Consider the following 20,873-nt stretch of genomic DNA (forward strand, 5'->3'; position numbering starts at 1 on the left):
TCGGGTCCCGCTTGTGCCGAGGCCGAAAGGAGACTCAGATCATGGGGATCTCAGAGGGAGCTCACCGATGAGTTTGAGAGGAGTGAATCTCTCAAACTCATCGGAGGGTGATGAGAACATGCTGTTTGGCGGGGATGCGCTCTCTGAAGCATCCTCTGGTCCAACAGCCAGTGCTCTATTGGCTGGATGAGCCTGGATGAGCAGGATGGGGCTGAAGCAGGTGAAGATACTGAAATGGCTGAACCTGCCCAGCCCCCCTGCCCCGCGTATGCGGAGTTGGTGGAGGTGATGGAGCGCGCCACCGCCAGGCTTGAGTTGCCATGGCAGCGCGTCAGAGGGGAAGCCGCTCGCGGAAGGCGGTCGTTGACGGCCATGGTGGCCACGGAGAGGCATTTGTGGGTGAACTTGGCAGGCATCGGGGAGAAAGAGAAGACTTTTTTCCTCGATGCCCTGGTTTCGCCCTCTGAACTTTTCGGGACCTCCATTGAGGCAGTGGTCGGAAGGTTCAGGGAGGCGAAGGTGCGCTCAGCGGCATATAGATCTTGTATACCGCGCTGGTCCAGGCCCACACCCAGACAGCCTGGGGGTCCTGGCCCGTCTCGTTCCGAGGATCGTAGACAGGGCCAGCGCGACTCAGTCGCAACTCGTGCCCCTCCTCCTGGCAGGAGTAGGTCAATGAGGTGGCGCGAGTCCAGGAAGGAGAAGCAGGGTGTCAGGGAAGTAGCTCAGGCCAGACGTGAGCGTCCTGGCACAAGCAGAAGGAGGTAATCGCCTCCTTCCCTGTGCACACCCTCCTTTTCCTCTTTCCCTCTTCGTCCATAACATCAGGCCCAATGAGGTGGACCAATGATAATAAACTATTCTGAAGGTCTGCCTCAGGCCTTTGTTGTGTGACCAACCAAAGACCAACCGATCATACTGAGAACATCCCCTGTAGCCCCACAGAGTAGTTGGCACTAGGTGCTTCCTCCAGTTAAAAAGAACATAGACAGGCTGTCTCCATATTAGAACGTCTCAGGTTACGACTGTAACCTATGTTCCCTGAGAACAGGGAACGAGACACTGCGTCTCGTCGCCATGCCTCCGGTCTGCTTGTACAGTCACTTCAGATGATGACATGTTCTCTAGGCGCCCTTTTATACTTCCTGGTCGTGCTAGAGCATGACGTCATGACTGACGCCAGCCAATACGATTGTCGTGATTATACAGTGTTTCAGTCATCAGTCACGCTGAGACATTTCCCCTGGCGCTTTGACGCAGTGTCTCGTTAACCTGTTCTCAGGGAACATAGGTTACAGTCGTAACCTGAGACGTTTTACAGATACTAGACACGTGACTTTCAAATGAAAGATTGGTATCAAAGAGCACACCCACACCCTAACCAACGACGAGGACTTGACAGAGCAGCCATCAAGTGTTAGACAGTAATCTAGGTTATTACGTGAGGAAGTTTTTTGATTAGAATCTCTGTTTTTTCAGAATTAAATAGTAGGAAATTACTAGTCATCCAGTTTTTATATCAGCTATGCATTCCGTTAATTTTGTGAATTGGTAAGTTTCGTCAGGGTGTGAAGAAATATAGAGCTGCGTATCATCAGCATAACAGTGAAAACTAATGCCATGCTTCCTAATGATATCTCCCAAGGGTAGCATGTACAGAGTGAACAGCAACGGTCCTAGTTCTGAGCCTTGTGGTACACCATACTGAACTTTTGATCGATAAGACACCTCTTCATTTACTGCTACAAACTGATAACGGTCAGATAAGTATGATTTAAACCAGAGGTCTTCAATTCTGTTCCTGGAGGGCCACTGTCCTGCAGAGTTTAGTTCCAACCTGCTTCAGCACACCTGCCTTTGAATATTCAAGCAATTCTGAAGAGCTTGATGAGCTGATTCAGGTGTGTTTGATTAGGGTTGGAACTAAACTTTGCAGGACAGTGGCCCTCCAGGAGCAGGATTGAAGACCTCTGATTTAAACCATGCTAATGCAATTCCACTACTGCCAACATAATTTTCAAGTCTATTTAAAAAAATGTTGTGGTCGATAGTGTCAAATGCAGCACTAAGATTAAGTAACACGAATAGAGATACAACCACGATCATATGATAAGAGCAAATCATTTGTGACTAATGAGAGCTGTCTCAGTACTTTGGAACGGTCTAAATCCTGATTGAAAATCCTTGCAGATATCATTTCTTTCTAAAAAGGAACATAGTTGTGAAGATACAGCCTTTTCTAGTATCTTTGACAGAAAAGGTAGATTCGAGATCGGCCTGTAATTGACTAATTCTGTAGGATCAAGTTGCGTTTTTTTAACAAGTGGTTTAATCATAGCCAGCTTAAAAGTTTTTGGTATGTATCCTAATGACAAAGATGAATTAATGATATTAAGAAGAGGATCTATGACCTCTGGAAGCATCTCTTTCAGTAGCTTAGTCTTAGTCAGATGATTTAACAAGTTTAGAAAATTCTTTCTCTCCTATAGCAATGAATGAATCTAATTTTTCCTTAGGGAGACTACAATGCACTGCCTGATGCGATACTGTAGTAGACGGTTGCATAGTTATAATTTTTTCCCTGATATTATCAATCTTATAAGTAAAAGAAGTTCATAAAGTCCTTACTCTGCTGTGCTGCTTGGAAACGTTTGGGCTTGAAGCTTTATTTTTCATTAGTTTAGCCACTGTTTCAAATAAATACCTAGGGTTTTGTTTATTTTCTTCTAATAGGGTTGAAAAATAAGCAGATCTAGCAGCTTTTAAGGCCACTCTGTATGCAATCATGCTCTCTTTCCATGAAATGCGAAATACCTCTAGTTTTGTTTTCTTCCAGTTGTGCTCCATTTTTCTGGCTCCTCTCTTAAAGGTATTGTAGGTAGGATTTTTATAAAAAACTTCTTTTCCAAATTTGTTTAAACTTTATTTATATATCAAAACATAATTAAAATGTAAGTACTCTGAAAAAGAAAGTATAAAAATCGAGTGTCTGTAGACCTCTCACGACTGTTTTAAAGACAGCTCATTATTTCCATTCACTCCACCCCCTCCCTTCTGGGCTCCTTCCAAAGCCACGCCCCCAAAACACATGAACGCGCGAAGACCCATTATTTACCTGAGACGAGCAGAGAGGAAGGAGCGCAGTGCATGTAGTGACATCATGTCAGAATCACATGTAATAAAAAAAATCTAACTTTATCATTATGAAGATAAACAAATAAGATGTATTTTAGTACTCACTATCAAGCTAGCATATTGATATTGGTAAAGTTTAAAATATATTTTTTTTGATTCGCTAACGAGCTAGTTATCTATAAGGCAAAAACAGGTTGCATGATACACGTTTTTCCATTACCATCATTTACACTGTGATGAAGATGAATTTCGTGTAAGATTCATAACATATATGGTGTTCTGCATGTAAGAGTTTCCATGATGAAAGCATTGTTGACTCTGATGAGGACTAACGTTACACTCCAGAGACAAGTACCGCATCGTCAGCTCGAGGACAGGTCCGGGGTCGAGGGCGAAGCAGAGGAGGTCGTGCAAGAGGCCGTGCAACTAGGGTCCGAGGATATTGACACGCGTTTTATTCAAAGAATTTTTGTTCATTACCTTTTCTAGTACTGTCTTCCTTTTTTGCTTTGTTTGCCTTCGCTAACTGCATATGCCGGTAATGTGAATTTTTGATTGCTCTTTCTCTGCCATTGTTTTGCTATTCCTAGGTTCCGTGCCTCTTGAATTCCTCAAATCAAACGGGTGTGCGCGCATTTGGGCAGATCCTGTGTGGCAAAAGGGTGGTTGCCATGGTTGCGAGAGAGTGACAGTCGCCTAAGCCAATCCTTTGTTTCGTCCCGAATGGAAATAATGAGCTGTGTTTAATACAGATTAAACGGTCTAGAGTCACTCGATTTTTATACTCTTTTTATCAGAGTACTTACATTTTAATTATGCATTGATATATATAAAAAGTTTAAACAAATTTGGAAAAAAGTTTTTTATAACAATCCTACCTACACTACCTTTAAGGGCCTGAGTGTGCTCATTGTACCACAGCGTTGGACTATTTTCTTTAATCTTCTTTAAGCGCAAAGGAGCAACTGTGTCTAAAGTGCTGGAAAAGAGAGAGTTAAAATTTTCTGTCGCAATATCGAGTTCTTCTAAGCTATCTGGGATGCTGAGATGATGAAACTGATCAGGAGATTATTAATAAAGCAATCTTTAGTGGCAGAAGTGATAGGTCTAACATATTTGTAACATAGATTCAGTTTTGCAGCCTTGCCTAAATGAAGTTTACACAAGACTAGATAATGATCTGAGATGTCATCGCTCTGCTGCAGAATTTCAACGGCATCAACATTGATTCCATGTTATAATATTAGATCTAGACTTAGTAATTCTGAAAATATTACTATAAATTACAGCAACACCTCCCCCTTTGCCTGTCAGATGAGGTTCATGTTTACCGTAATCATGGGGGGTGGACTCATTTAAAGTAATGTAATCATTTGGTTTTAGCCAGGTTTCTGTCAAACGCAGCACATCTAGGTTATAGTCTGTAATCATATCATTAACAATAAGTGCTTTTGAAGTAAGGGATCGAATATTTAGCAACCCAAGCTTTATCATTTGCTCATTTGTATTATATTTATTTTTTATTTGTTGAACATCAATTAAATTTTTACCCTTAGATGCGTTTGGAAGTTTTTTGTATTTCCTAATTTTGGGAACAGACACAGGCTCTATGTGATGATATCTAGGTGAAAGTCTCTATGTGATGGGATTTATTTGACCTCAGTGACGCGAGACAGCTGGCAGACGATCGGTTTAGCCAGTCTGTCTGCTTCCTGACCTGAGCCCTAATTCATGTTTGAGCTCTAAGACTATGTGCCATATTACTAGAGAGAAGAGCAGCAACATCCCAGGAGGGATGAATACCATTTATTTTCAACAGGTCAGGGGTCTCATTTATAAAACTGTGCGTAGGATCCTTACTAAAAGTGTACGTACGCCAGAACCTGTGCAGAATGCACTTTATAAATCCCAGTCAGCGGAAGATTGTGCGCACATGCGTCTCCACCCCAAAATAACCATATATGGAGCTTACAACGCCTAGTTTTACTATGCAGATCCTCATCTGCATATCATTTGCATATGATTATTCATCCATGTGATAACGTTTAACGGTACAAGACATTAGGAAAATATGAAATACGGATGTGCCGTCACATTAATAAAAAGCATTTAGTAGCCTATCCTTGCCTTGTTTTTGAATACATAAATCAAATAGTGTAAAATACATTTCAGAGAAAGTTTTTCTCAATCTTTTCCACTGGCCAAATTGTATTTTTAATTGAACTATTTTCAAAACTATTTTCTCAGACAATCTGGTATTATCATGATAAGCAATTATCTCTGTAGTTAATACATTAAAACACAGCATGCCAGAGGAAAAGTGTTCAAAAACATCGCATCCACAAAAAATATTTCTATTGATTGAATATAAAAATGTTGTAACTTCTCAGTAATGATTTCATATTTAAGTGTTTAACTCCATTAATTTGAATGGCATATTTAATCTAAATGTTTATATCAGAAGTAAAACATAGTTTAAATCATTATTTTATTAATTTAAACTCTTATTTGCGTCAGTTTCACTAAACGGCCCAACGCGCTCGCTGGCACGGACATTTAAGAAGGGATGGGCTTCAAGTGATAGGCTTGGTGAGTGAAATTATATTTGTATTATCTTTGTGTATATGTATAATTTTCTTTATATTTTCTGTCTAAAAGTGACCAAAAAGACATTTAACTCCAGCTCACCATCGGTGTCGCCAAACTGCTCCATCTCCAAAACGTTCGTACACATGGGTCAGAGTTTGCGTGCATGTGCGCAAATTTTCCCATCAAGTTTCTTTTTATAAATCACAACTTATGCATCGGAAGTGTACGCCTCTTTCAGGGCCTGTTTTGTGCGTACGTAACGGTTATTAATGAGCCCCCAGGTCTGCCCCAAAAACATTTCCAATTGTCTATGAATTAAATATTATTTTGCGGACACCAATTAGACAGAACACTTCCAGTTAAAGACATTTAATTTCAGCAAAGTTTAATGTTTACAGTTAACTCTTGTGCAAACCTCTTAATAATAAAAATATAAATAAATAATTGTTTGAAATTGAACTAAGAACCAAACAAATGCAACTTAAAAGTAAAAATTATTCATTCATACTCATTCATATTAAAGATGAAACATGATGTATAAGATTTTTTTTTAAACATGCGTATTTTAAATAATGCCACTACTATGGACACTTTATTATTATTTTTTTTATTTTTTTATTTTATTTATATATATATATATATATAATCTTTATTTTATTTTGTATGTATGTATTTGTTGTATTTGGTTGGAGGTTAATGTTTGTTAGCATGTTTGTATGCATACTCTGTTCTTACAATTCCATTTTGATTTAATGGACAGTATGGACGCTATTCTAAGGGGTGGGGGACTGTGAATGTGATTTATATTGTTAAAAACAATAAAAACAAACTTTGAACGAAAACATGCGTATGATTATTCTGATTATTCTTTTATGGTTATTTCAATGATTAATCCTTTCAAACACTATTATTGTATTGATCCATTTATGCTTATTGTCTATTGCATCTTTTAATATATGCTCATAGTTATACTCATATTCATGTGTTCTATTCAGACCAGATATTTAGTTTACATCTACTCTGACAAATGTACGTCTATTTATGGGCTAGACATGCTGTTTGTTTTTTTCCGTTTTCTCCTCAGTGTGGTATCGTGTCTCATACTGTATGTGTGGTATCTTGTTTAGTTTCACTAAAACACACAGAAAGCGGTTTTGCTTTGAAAAAGCGAGACGCGGGCAGTGGAATAGGTAAAAAGCTCAAGGTCTGACTTGAGACGTTTTTTAAAAAGTTTTAAAAGTTGAACTTATTTTAACTTGAGTGCTGTGTTTTTAGAACACTGTGTCATGCATGTTTTGCAGAGGTGGACGAAGTACACAACTTCCTTACTTGAGTGAAAGTATAGATACTGCTGGTCAAATATTACTCCGTTACAAGTAAAAGTTGTAAAGACCTATTTTTACTTAAGTAAAAGTACAGAAGTACTCGTTTTTAAAAGTACTTAAGTATCAAAAGTAAAAAGTAAATGTCAATGCATTTTTTTATTATTGTTGCATTGTTGTATGTAATACTTAAAGTACTGTATGCCTCTAAATCTATGCCTGCATACCTACCCTCATATCAATATCAAATTTATTTCTAGAACACAGTTCCAGTAGTGGGATTAAATGTGAGATTGAATAAGTGCTCCCAATAACGTCCACAATGGTTTTGGACACCCAAATGCCTGTTCCCTCAAATATGGCCCTATTTAAAGTGTTTTGGCTTTTAGTATGAATATGTTAACCTTACTGTTATCTATAAGCTAGTGTGCTCCAAAAAAGTGACAAAATTCGCATTTAGAAAACCAAACCCAACGTTGAAAATGAAAATCAGGTTTATGTCAGAATCCAATGTCAGATTGACGTTGATCTCCAACGTTGGACAGACGTTGTATTGTGGTTGAAAATGAAAATCGGGTTGACGTCAGAAACCAACATCAGTCGGGTTCTGACGTCAACCCGACTTTCATTTCCAACCAAAATGCAACCCCTGCAACCAAAATCATCCACTGACTGATGTTACTTTTTACTCAAGGACCTTGACAGAATTGTAGTGGAGTAAAAAGTACGATATTTGTCTTTCAAATGTAGTGAAGTTAAAGTAAAAAGTTTCCAGAAAAAATAATACTCAAGTAAAGTACAGATACTCAAAAAGTGTACTTAAGTACAGTACTCAAGTAAATGTACTTTGTTACTGTCCACCTCTGATGTTTTGCTGCAAAAGACGCAAAACACGATCGAAGTGGGATGCTAATTTAGATTTTCCAATACAGGGTGAGAGCTTATTAATTACAAAAACAATTATTTATTTTTGCTAATTATTATTTTATTTCAGCTACTTTTTCAGTGACTGTTGTTAGTTTCGTTTAGTTTTAGTTCTTCATTTGTGTTAAAATTTCTATTTTATTTCAGTTATGAAAATGTTTTTTGACCAATAGTTTTAGTCTTAGATTCAGTTTTCGTTTACGAAAATAACATTGATGAGAATCAGCCAATATTTTCCTTGATTGATTATACTTGTTGAATCTTAACAAAAACTTTCTGGAAACATGCCTGTGTCATATTGCTCCCCAAGAAAGAAGAAAATAGACCTTTTTTCTTTAGTGCATAAAGAACTGGAAGCCTATTTTTAGAACCTTTAAGATTGTTTATATTGTGGCATTTATTTCCTGAAAAATTAAATATGTTTACCCCCATTTCTTATTACCATAATGTAAAAAAAAGAGAGGGGGAAAAACAAATTTAATTATATTTACCACATGTTTGTCCTGGTTTTATTTTGATTTAAATGTATCATTGTATTACATTATTTTAATGAAATAAAATAATTGTGTTTGGGTGAGAAGTGACCCCAACATGATTTTGTGAGATTTGACTAATTTATTTATATTGAATGACATTTTGGTATGATTTAAAATATTAAGTAATATAAAGCAAGTACTTAAAGCAAGTATTACAAAGTCATAAAATATATATATAACAATATCTATATTTGTAATGTAAAGAAAAATATGTAAAAGTCAAGTCACCTTTATTTATATAGCGCTTTTTACAATACAGATTGTATCAAAGCAGCTTCACAGTGATAACATGAAAATAATACAACAAAGTTTGTTTCTAGAAGAAAATTGCGTCATCGTCCATGCATGAATGTTAAATGTCCCCAACTAAGCAAGCCAAAAGCCAAGGCAGTGGTAAGGAACCAAAACTCAAAAAGAAAAAAAACCTTGGGAGAAACCAGGCTCAGTCGGGGGCCAGTTCTCCTCTGGCCAACGAGTGAACAGTGTATGATTATGATTCAGGCAGCATTACAGGTCAAAAGTCAGATTGGATCAGAACATTCAGAATATTATCCAGTTCCATCTGGTTGGAAGTCGGAGTCATCACGCCGGTATGGAGACGAGTTTGTTGAGGATCTGTGCTGATGGCTGTTGTGTCAATGAGGCCTTTACAGGGCTGATGAGGCTGGCACCTCAGGGATGCGTCATTAATGGGTCCAGGTCCACCATCTGATCTGGATACGGCCCGGATCCGGCTGACTTCAGTAAACCTCGGGAATAAACAGAAAGACTTAACATTAGCGTAGATGCCATTCTTCTTATGATGTAACAAGTACATCAGATATAATAGGAAGTGTCCTCCCCGGTTCCAGCTGACCTAATTTATGCAGCCTAATAATCATTTAACTGATTTGAATAATAGAAATGTATAATGTTCTATATGAATGCCAGGTAAAAGAGATGCGTTTTTAGTCTAGATTTAAACTGACAGAGTGTGTCTGCTTCCCGGACAATGTTAGGAAGACTGTTCCAAAGTTTAGGTGCTATATAGGAGAAGGATCTACCTTATCAACTGGCCAGAATTTTGGCCAAAAGCTCGCTCAAGTACTGGGGAGCTAAACCATTTAGTGCCTTTTAAGTAATCAGTAATATTTTAAAATTTATATAATGTTTAATATGGAGCCAATGCAGTGTTGACAGAACCGGGCTAATATGGTCAGACTTCCTGGTTCTAGTAAGAACTCGAGCTGCTGCATTTTGGACCAGCTGTAGTTTGTTTATTAAGCAGCCACCCATAAGAGCATTACAATAATCTAGCCTTGATGTCATAACACATGAACTAACTCTTCCGCATTTGTCATTGAAAGCATATGTCGTAATTTAAAAAGAAGAATGTGGTTTTACAGATACTAGAAACATGACTTTCAAATGAAAGATTGGTATCAAAGAGCACACCCAGGTTCCTAACCAACAACGAAGACTTGACAGAGCAGCCATCAAGTGTTAGACAGTATTCTGGGTTAATACGTGCAGAGGTTTTTTGCCCAATAATTAGAAACTCAGGGGTTTTTTTTAGAATAAAGTAGTAGGAAATTACTAGTCATCCAGTTTTTTTATATCAGCTATGCATTTTGTTAATTTTGTGAATTGGTAAGTTTCGACAGGGTGTGAAGAAATATAGAGATGAGTATCATCAGCATAACAGTGAAAATTAATTCCATGCTTCCTAATGATATCTCCCAAGGGTAGCATGTACAGAGTTGAACAGCAACGGTCCTAGTACTGAGCCTTGTGGTCGATAAGACATCTCTTCATTTACTGCTACAAACTGATAACGGTCAGATAAGTATGATTTGAACCAAGCTAGTGCAATTCCACTAATGTCAACATAATTTTCGAGTCTACAACCACGATCGGATGATAAGAGCAAATCATTTGTGACTCTAATGAGAGCAGTCTCAGTACTTTGGAACGGTCTAAATCCTGATTGAAAATTCTCGCAGATATAATTTCTTTCTAAAAAGGAACAGTTGTGAAGATACTGCCTTTTCTATTAATTTTGACAGAAAAGGTAGATTCGAGTTCGGCCTGTAATTGACTAATTCTATCGGATCAAGTTGCGTTTTTTTAATAAGAGGTTTAATAATAGCCAGCTTAAAAGTTTTCGGTACATATCCTAGTGACAAAGATGAAGTAATGATATTAAGAAGAGGATCTATGACCTCTGGAAGCATCTCTTTCAATAGCTTAGCTCTTTGATAGGGTCTAACATACATGTTGATTTAGATGATTTAACGAGTTTAGACAATTCTTCCTCTCCTATAGCAATGAATGAATTACATTTTTCCTCAGGGAGACTACAATGCACTGTCTGATGCGATACTGTAGTAGACGGTTGCATAGTTATAATTTTCTCCCTGATATTATCAATCTTGTAAGTAAAGAAGTTCATAAAGTCATGCTGTTTGGAAACGTCCAGTGTTGAAGCTTTATTTTTCATTAAGTTAGCCACTGTTTCGAATAAATACCTAGGGTTGTGTTTGTTTTCTTCTAAAAGTGTTGAAAAATGAACAGATCTAGCAGTTTTTAAGGCCTTTTTGTACACAATCATGCTCTCTCTCCACGAAATGCGAAAAACTTAAAAAAAAATAATTCTTCCAGCTACGCTCCATTTTTCTGGCTGCTCTTTAGTGTACTCGTTGTACCATGGTGTTGGACTATTTCCTTTAATTTTCTTTAAGCGCAATGGAGCAACTGTGTCTAAAGTGCTGGAAAAGAGAGTCAATCATTTCTGTTGTAACATTGAGTTCTTCTAAGCTATCTGGGATGCTTAAAATAGTTTATTCATCACACACATGTAGTGTCTTACTTTCCAACAAAAACACCCCTGTAGCCTGTCTCTATATCTGTATTTGTTCTGTGATTGATAGGTTATGGAGTGAAGATGTTTGTCCATCTGACTCAGATGGGAGTCTTCACTGGTGCCGAATGACCATGTCCCAGAATACACCTGTCGGTTTCCTAACCCACGGCAGTGGGAGTGGAAGCAGCACATCCTCAGAATCAGGAGTCACGGTCAAATCCCTCATCAAGTCTTTTGACACAGCTGTGCCGAGTGAGGACATGACCTTTCTCTACACTTTTCTTTTTCCCTCATTCTCACTCTTGTTCTCTCCCTTTCTCACCTCTTCTCTCTTCACTGTAAAAAAAAATGACATCCCCAAGTCAAAAATTTCAAGTGACCGATAACATCTAAATTTTTCAATTAGTCTGACGTATTATTTCTCATTGAGCCAATGTTAACAGACTATTGCAACAAGAATTTCACTTGGGCCAATTGAAAAATGTAGATGTTATCGGTCACTTGAAATTTTTGATTTGGGAGGGTTAGAAATTTTTTACAGTGTTCCTTGTAACATTCATTTTAAGATCTGAGACATTAATTAGTAAAATGTTCTAGATTGTAAAATGATTGCTGAGAAAATATTTATGCAGTGATTAAGTGTTTAGATCATGGCGCTATCGTGGTGAAACAGATGCTAACAGAAGCTGTTCTTTAATCTGAGCTAATAATGTAATGCTCTCCAAATATCTCCTGTCTGCCATCACAATCTATCTGTAACATGACAGCAGGAAAATCTGGCTCTCATTACAGCAGCCAGACCTCTCAAATCATTCCTGTCTGTCTTTATGTTGGACAGATACCTCTAACATGTGGGTTGTGAGACAGCAGGACTTGTTCTCATTAATTAATTAATGTCAACAACAAAAAAAAGTCAAGTTAGATGGGAGAGTTTGTTAAATGAAACAATAATACACAGCTTCCCATTATTAATACATTTTAGTGTAGCTTGTGATTTTTATAAAAATGTTCTGCTGAATACAATGGCTTATATCAAAAAGTATAATGTGGCATCAGACAGTTATTCCAGCTTCATCAAACTATAACTCCTAATAAGGGTCTTCACGATCCATTTCTTTACCTTAAACGAGATTTATTATGACAAATCAACTTTTACCTAAACCTTTGAAATAGAAGAGTTCATTGTACCATGATAACATCAAACTCCAAACTTCCTCTCCAGTCCCAAAGATCATCTATTGAAACAAAACTGTCGAAACTGCTCCTTCTAAACTTACTGATAAAATTTCAGATGTCAGATAAATGTGAATATTAACAAATGTCCTCCCACATTCACATTTCTGCCCAGTCTCGCTGTGGAAATATCCGAAATAGATACTGTTACTTCTAAAGAGCAGAACACTAAGAGTAAAATGCAGAGAAGTCTGTCCTACCTAATGTTTTTTTTTGGTTGTATGTAGCACCTGCTGCTCTCCTTATCCTTCAGAAGATCCCAATATTAGAAACAGAAGTTTATTTTTTTAAATGTCACTAATCATTTCAGTCTGACCTCTACAGTTTGTGTGGCAAAGTGTGGTCTTCAGATTAATTTGTGTTGTCTCTGTGGCTGGAAATAGGATTTTTGTATGGCCATTTAAATGTTGATGCTGATGTATTTTGCTAGATGGACCCAGCAGCTCAGTACAGATACATACATCTCCCAGAAGCCCTCTAAGTGGCATACCAGTCCGCACAGCCCCTGCTGCTGCTGTCTCACCAATTCAGGTACTACAAATCTCACAATACACAACACATTTATTCTAGAGCACAAGGTATACTATCACTGACATGTGCTTTATGTTTCTAGAGGCACTCTGGAATCAAGCAACTGTCAAAGACCCTTGATAGAAGAATCGCCTTTGGAGATTTCCCCCACAATGGTACTTCATAAAGACGTATCAAATTATGCTGCATCTTTCAAACAACACCTCAGTTATCCTTAAACACCCATAGTGTAGCAACATTTAAATTTAATGGACGAGTTAAACTGTTGATGATCTGTAATATTGTCACTTACCACAGAAATTGTGCATTTGTGAAAATTGTGAAATTGTTTTCAAAGCAATAGTCAATATCTGTGTATGAAATTGATGTCTAAAACGTCAGTTTCTAAAATGGGGTGTATTGAAACAGGTATTGCACTAAAATGCAATCAAAATACATTGTTTCAAAAGCCACAAAACGTCTCAGGTTACGACTGTATGCTGCGTCGGAAGTTACAACGCTGTGGGAAACGCCTCTGCGTCTTGAAGCACGTGTGTGTAATCAGTCCAATAGCATGGCGGGACGTCATCCCGTAGCAAGTGACGTCATGACCAGGAAGCTATAAAGCACATCCTGACCAAACAATGTCATCTTCTGATTGGCCAAAGCAAATCAATCACTGACATGCAGGAATTATGGCAGGGCGACATAGTTGAGTGATCTCTGACAACCATAGGTGAAGGCTGTCCACACACCTCATATGCAAGAGAAATAGCCTCGATTTTCCACTTGTTCATCCTTTGCTTGGTTGCTGGGGACCCTTGTCTAGGTGATCCGAAGCACAAAAATTTATCAGACTTTCACCACAGTGGACATAAGCAAAGCATCCAATGCCCTGACTGGGCATAGCAAGTAGCTTCTCCTGGTCCAACGTCTGAAAGGGAGGAGGGAAAAAGGCCTGTAACACCATAGATCGCGCCACATTAGTGGGGACCTTAGGTACGTACCCTGGTCTAGGGTGTAAAAAAGTTTTCATTGTGCCAGGTGCAAACTCCAAACATGAAGGGCAACGACAGGACCTGACGATCTCCTACTCTCTTTAGAGATGTAATAGCCAGCAGAAAAACAATTTCAGTTTTCAATGTTAGAAATTTCAAAGGGGGCACAACTGCAGACCCCCCTGATGATTTATGTAGATGACCTCCAATGTGTTGTCTGTCCGGACAAGCACATTATGGCCCCTGAGGTCTGGAAGGAAATGTTTCAGAGCCAGAAAAACAGCTTTCATCTCCAGGCAATTTATCTGCCACGAGAGATGATAACACCCCCAACATCTGCTGGCAAAGCTGAATTTTTAGCAGCCTCAGTGTCACACGATCTTTCAGAAATCATTCTAATACACTGATTTGCTGCTCAAGAAACATTTCTTTTCAATATCACAGTTGTGTTGCTTAATGTTTTTGAAGAAACCATTGATAATTTTTTTCAGGATTCTTTGACAAATAGAACAGCATCTATTTTAAATATTTTATTGTCTTTACTGTCACTTTTGTTCAATTTGATGTGTCCTTGCTGCATAGATTACTTACTGATCCCAAACCTTTGAACGGTTGTGCATGTATAATTTTGATGTGCTATTAATTCAGAAACATTGGTAGCATGAGTTGTCCTAATTTAAATAAATGTTGTTTAATTAGAGCATTACTTATAATAATACTATCTTCATGGATTTTAATATGTCCTTGAATAGGGTATTCTCTAGAACTGTGGCAATAATAGACACAATATAAAAATTCTCCTGTGTGTCTGTGGTTCTGTCTCTCTCAGGGTCGTGTGACGAACTGAAGCCCTCGTCTCTTATGAGGAAAAGTCCGTCCCTCGAGTCAGTAATTAAAACTCCAGCTCACTTCAACGCCTGCACCTCCTCATTTACTTACAACAGAGCCAACAGTAAACTCAAGTAAGCTTCACAAACATAAAACCACAGATGCAGTGAACGTTTTTTCTAACTAGGGGCACTAAAACAACAAATGACACAATTACCTTTCTCTACTAAAAATATGTGAATGAAGTAGAGACAAAGGCTAATAAGATGTCTCAGACCAGAAAAGCCTAAACTTTATTTCACATTTGTGACACACTCATTGTTTACATTGTGACATTGTGATTCCTCAGCTGTTTCTCCCTATTTTCGTTTTGATAACCTCTGCTGTCCTGTTTAGAAACAACGTCTTGTGTTGTGCAAGCCAGTCTCTTTGGTGATTGGTACAGACTGATACAAAGGGGAAAAAAGGTTTTGATAGAGAACCTTGGTCATGATCTTTATTAGTTTTCAATTACACTATTAGGAAGTTGACACATAATGTGCTCATGGACCTTTTTTTTTTCAAGAATTTCCATGATTTCATAACATTAAAGGGCCCCTATTATGGATTTTTGAAAATGACCTTTCATGTAGTGTGTAACATAGCTCTAATTTAATGAAAACATCCTGCAAAGTTTTAAATCTAAAAGTGCATTCTGAAAGAGTCGACTCTGAGTCAATGAAATTAATTGTTTTTCAAACGAGTCATAACCCGTTTCGTTGTGACGTCAAGTAGAAACATTAGCATATTGCCCTCCCACTTATTGCGCGCGCAGACACCAGGTAAAACTTGAACCTCAAACCTGCAGCTGATTCCTGTGGATACTGGATAGCATCATGTCAATAAGACGCTGTGCTCTACAATGTGAAGGTAAAGCCAGCTTTTTTTTCATGAGGAGCATGTTTAGAATCAGTGGTTAAAAGTCATCTTTACCATGATATCACAGCAGTATAATCCTAAACTTTTGCTGTGTTCCCTTTATTTCACTGATGACTGTTTCTCAAATCTCGGAGTTCAATGTAGGATTCGCAAAACGCTTGCTCTTGAAAGATGGTGTTCAAAATACTTAGTTTTGAGTTTTATATTGTGTAGGTCTCCTGCTAACTGGCTATCTCACGTTATCACTGTCTTAAATACTTCTGCTAATCAGTTTGTGGGCCAATATTACCTATAACTGTGTCTTTTCTGTCATTCTCCCTACTTTGAGGAAAGATTAAGCATGGAGCAAGATTTGTTTTACCAACGTTTATGTTACATCAGTCATTCACGCTAGAGCTCGGCTAATGTATACATTGTATACATGCACTGTTATTGATACAGTTTCCACGTGTTCTCCGCAATATATTACACAAATACTCTGTAAATAAATTAGTACAAGTAAAATAATCAGTTTGTTGATGGACATGCACTTGTTAATGCTGATGGTGAGGAATTAGTTGCAACATCTCATAATGTACCTCAAACTGAGTAGTGTATCACTGATAAACGTCTTGCTCGAGTCGAAGGTTCGGGTTGAATAACTAGTTCTTCCAGTGTTTCATCATCGGACACTCGCATGTGTCTGCACTCACATTGATATGCGACATGCATCGCACTCGCATTGATATGGTAAAATCGACATCATTGTTCGTTATTGTCTTTATGGTGTAGGAAGCCTCAGGGTATTTTTGTTTTCAACGTGGTACGTGGTAAACCAATCACAACAGACTGAGCTGTCTGGCCAATCTCAGCAGAGTAGCTCGCGGAAAGGCGGGATTTAGAGAGATTGATTCATCTGATGAGTCCTTTGAGAATCTTTGAAAATGTGGTGATGTGCAAATGTATATTATGAGGAAATTAAAGTTTTTTGACCTTTGATGCATGTAAACCTGTTGTAGGAGACTCCAAAACAACATTAGGAAACTTTAAAGTAGCATAGCGCACTTTAAGTCTGCTGAATGGGAGTCAGAGTGAGAGCCCAAGGTTTTATTTACAAAAGATAAACATATGCAAAATAAATTGAACTAAATGACATGAACAAAGCAGACTTGAACTTACATGTATCGTTATACAAATCTCACCAATAGAGGATTACATTGAACAAACCTATACAGGAGACTAGCGAAACACTCTGAGTAGGTACTTTATTTTGAATAAGTAATTAGTTTGCAACCACTAAAAAAAAGTATCTTCTTTATAGTATGAATGTGTGTAGTATGAATGTAATATGGACATACTACATTTGGCATGTTTTATCACATTTTGACCTGCCAGTGCCAGATGCGTTGCTTCACTGTCGTTCGCAAATCCTCTCCCATGGCCTAATGGGATGGTAAAGTGTCCATTGTATGCGGAATCTTGCAAGAAGTAGTAAGTTATCCAGGTACTTCTCGACTACTGTTTTATGAATACTGTGAATTCAGACATACTACTCGGCTCACATACTGTTTTTCACCTACTATATAGTAGGGAAGTACGGATGCAGCCTATGACTATGATGAATCTCAAAATATAAGACATGACATACGGTAAACATGACCTAAGACCGTGAGACAAGAACACAATCTAAACAGACATGTTTAAAAAAAAATTTACAAATAAAACTTTTAGAAGTGGAAATGTTGTGTTCTCTCAATTTATCAATTGAATTCTCTCATATAAGCCGCATGCATAATAATTATAAAATAATTTGTAAAATGCTGTTTTAATTGTCAATTCTCAACACATTTTTAGAGATAAATTCCTTGAGCAGTTTTAAATCATTCTCAACAAACAGACACACTATTAGACGTGTCTTTTTATTATTATTAAAAATCACAGAACTGCCTTTATCTACACCATTTATCTACTGTTGAAAAATCTTGGGTTGGTAAGATTTTTTTTCTCATCCTCATGCTCACTTTTTAAAAACAAAGCTCACTTTTACTTTCATTTAAAATAACTGTTTTCAAATATATTTTCAAATGTAATTTATTCCTGTGATGGCAAAGTTCCTGTGATCAGCATCATTACTCCAGTCCTCAGTGTCAAGTCAAGTCACCTTCATTTATATAGCGCTTTTAACAATATAGATTGTTTCAAAGCAGCTTTACAGTGATAATAGGAAATTAAAGTAACAGAGGTTGTTTTGGCTTTACAGCAGCTCTAGAATAAAGTTGTTGTCCAACTAAAGTTAGTTTTGATTGATTCACTTCCGTTGCAAAGATCATTAGTTATTAACTTAGGGGCCGCTTACATGACAACGTTTCTAACAGAAAACCCACGAATGCCCACGAGACTGTGCTCTACTCCCCCCCCCCCTCCGGGGAGACCGGACACGGCAGCTGCGGTACCAGGGGGTATGGACAGACGAGGCGAGAGAAAAGGAGACGGAAGCATGAGGAGCGACAGAGACGAGAGAGGGGGAAAAAAAAAATCTTGGTCCGGTTCCCACAACGCGCTGCCATCTGGCCCTCCGCCAGCTGGGCGATCTTCTCCGCGGTGCCTGGCGGTGGCGCTGGATAGCCCTCGGTGGACGGCTCGACACTCCTCCGCCGCCTGGTGGACGGTGACGGCTCCTCCGTGTTCGGGCAGTCGGCAGGAGTCCCCCGTTCCCTGGGCTCCCTGTCTCGAGAACGCACTCCAGGTGCAAACGATTATCAGATATCTCTGCGTAAACCTAAGCAACCTCTGCGCAAACGCCGACGTCGCGCACATGCGTATCACGTGTTCAGTCCATAGGTATGCGCATTTTAATATATATGTGCGCAGGCATGTAGTCCTTTTTTACAAATCAACCCTCAACAAACTACTTGTCTGGCCTTTACTCTGTACAGAAACAACAATAGTTATAGTAAGTAATTAGTTATAGTTACTAGTTACTTCTGACAAATAGTAACTGAATTAGATGATTATAAAAGTAACTAATTACCAGGGAAAGTAACTATTGAGTTACTTTTAAAAAAAAATCAAATATGTCAAATAACTTGGATGCTCCCAATATTAAATATGTTAAATAAATGTAATGGCACTAAATAGAATAAATTATTATTATAAAACATTGTCCACTAATCACACTATGTTAATGTTGCTGTGGGACAATGTGAGAGACACCTATTAAATTCAATGTATTATTGTAAATATTATCATTACTATAGTGGAACAATAAAACACAATAGATGGTTTAGAACTTTTTATATTTATTGCACAGGCCACAACTGGCCAACAAATAAGTCTAATAATAAATTATGCTTCTTAAGAAATGTACCAAAAATGAATAAATAAGAATAAAAATATACATACACTCTTTGTAGTGCAAATTAAATGATAAAACTGTCACACAACTTCACAACTGGTAGACATACTGTAGCCTACTTGAAGTATTTTCTTCCTCAGAAAAAGTAAACAGTTTAACAAGAAGTGCTCTCAATATAATATTGAACAATGTTCAAAAAAATAAATAATAAAAATAAAATATAATATAATATTTTGGGGTTTTATTTTTATAACCTACAGAGAACGTCATCATCAGAGGTTATTTAAGCCAAATTCTAGGCATGTTTGTCGTACGTGTTCACAACCGGTCAAACAAAAATGTTTTCTGGGAACGTTCCCTGCAGGTTATTTTGGGGTTTTATTTTATAACTTAAACAGAACATTCCCAGAACGTTACCTGTTATTTTTAGGTTTTATTTTTATAACCTAATAGAACCTTCCCAGAATGTTCCCTGCAGATTTTATTTTTATAACCATGTAAATTAGCTCAATTATAGTAACACCTCATTTTATTGTCATTAACGGGGGAAACAGTAATTCATTTGATTACTCGTTCCTGAAAAAACGCGTTATTTATAACGCCGTTATTCTCATCACTGGTCCTGACACGTTTTGTCAAGTAGAGTTCAGAATGTCTCTAAATGCCAATCCCAATGCATATTTTTCATTATCTACATGTATATTAAATTTACCAACAATTAGGACTTTATCTGCAGCCAGTACTAACTCTGATAGAAAATTAGCAAATTCTTTGATAAAGTCTGTATGGTGCCCTGGTGGCCTGTATACAGTAGCCAGCACAAATGTCAAACGTGATTTATCATTTACACTAGATAGTGTTACATTAAGCACCAACACTTCAAAATAATTATATTTGAAACAAGACTTCTCAGTAATTCTAAAGATATTACTATAAATTACAGCAACACCTCCCCCTTTGCCTTTCAGACATGGTTCATGTTTATAACAATAATCGATCAACAATAATAATGATTACAGATTATAAATTAGATGTGCTGTATTTGACAGAAACATGGCTAAAACCAGACGATTACATTACTTTAAATGAGTCCACCCACCAAGCACATCTAATTTATAATCTGTAATCATATCATTAACAATAAGTGCTTTTGAAGTAAGGGATCTAATATTCAGCAACACCAGCTTTATCATATCTTCATCTGTATTATATCTGTTTTTTATTTGTTGAACATCAATTAAATTTTTACCCTTAAATGGGTTTGGAAGTTTTTTTGTATTTCCTAATTCGGGGAACAGACACAGTCTCTATATGATGATATCTAGGTGAAAGAGTTTCTATGTGATAGGATTTATCTGACTTCTGTGACGTGAGACAGCTAGCAGACAGTCGGTTTATTCAGTCTGTCTGCTTCCTGACCTTCCTGATAATATATTAGATATTACAGGGTTCCCGCGGATTCTTAAAAAGTCTTAAATTAGATTTTTAAAATTTAAGGCCATAAAGTCTTAACAAGTCTTATTTTTACTTAGGAAAGGTCTTAAATTGTAGATGACACTTTGACTTAGACGTATCTAAATGCTTTCCAAAATTAAAACTATCTAATTAGCCTACGTATTATGTTTTATTATTCTATCTTTGTGGATTTGCTTGTTCATGTGACAATTCGCGTCATTCGCGGCAGCATATTAGCCTACGTCTGTC

The 20,873-nt window shown here is 37.5% G+C and overlaps 1 protein-coding gene across 2 annotated transcripts in view; it reads left to right on the top strand.

The window, feature by feature from the left end:
* specc1 (sperm antigen with calponin homology and coiled-coil domains 1) overlaps positions 1 to 20,873 on the top strand; it is a 171,341-nt gene that overhangs the window by 110,642 nt on the left and 39,826 nt on the right. For both annotated transcript variants that reach the window (XM_084113290.1, XM_084113291.1), the window contains 4 exons: positions 11,416 to 11,600; positions 13,012 to 13,112; positions 13,195 to 13,267; positions 14,919 to 15,051. In XM_084113290.1, coding sequence (XP_083969416.1) covers positions 11,416 to 11,600; positions 13,012 to 13,112; positions 13,195 to 13,267; positions 14,919 to 15,051 — 492 coding nt within the window. The remainder of the gene's footprint in view (positions 1 to 11,415; positions 11,601 to 13,011; positions 13,113 to 13,194; positions 13,268 to 14,918; positions 15,052 to 20,873) is intronic.

This window comes from Abramis brama (genome assembly GCF_963993115.1).
Source record: "Abramis brama genome assembly, chromosome: 5".
NCBI classification, from domain to species: domain Eukaryota; kingdom Metazoa; phylum Chordata; class Actinopteri; order Cypriniformes; family Leuciscidae; genus Abramis; species Abramis brama.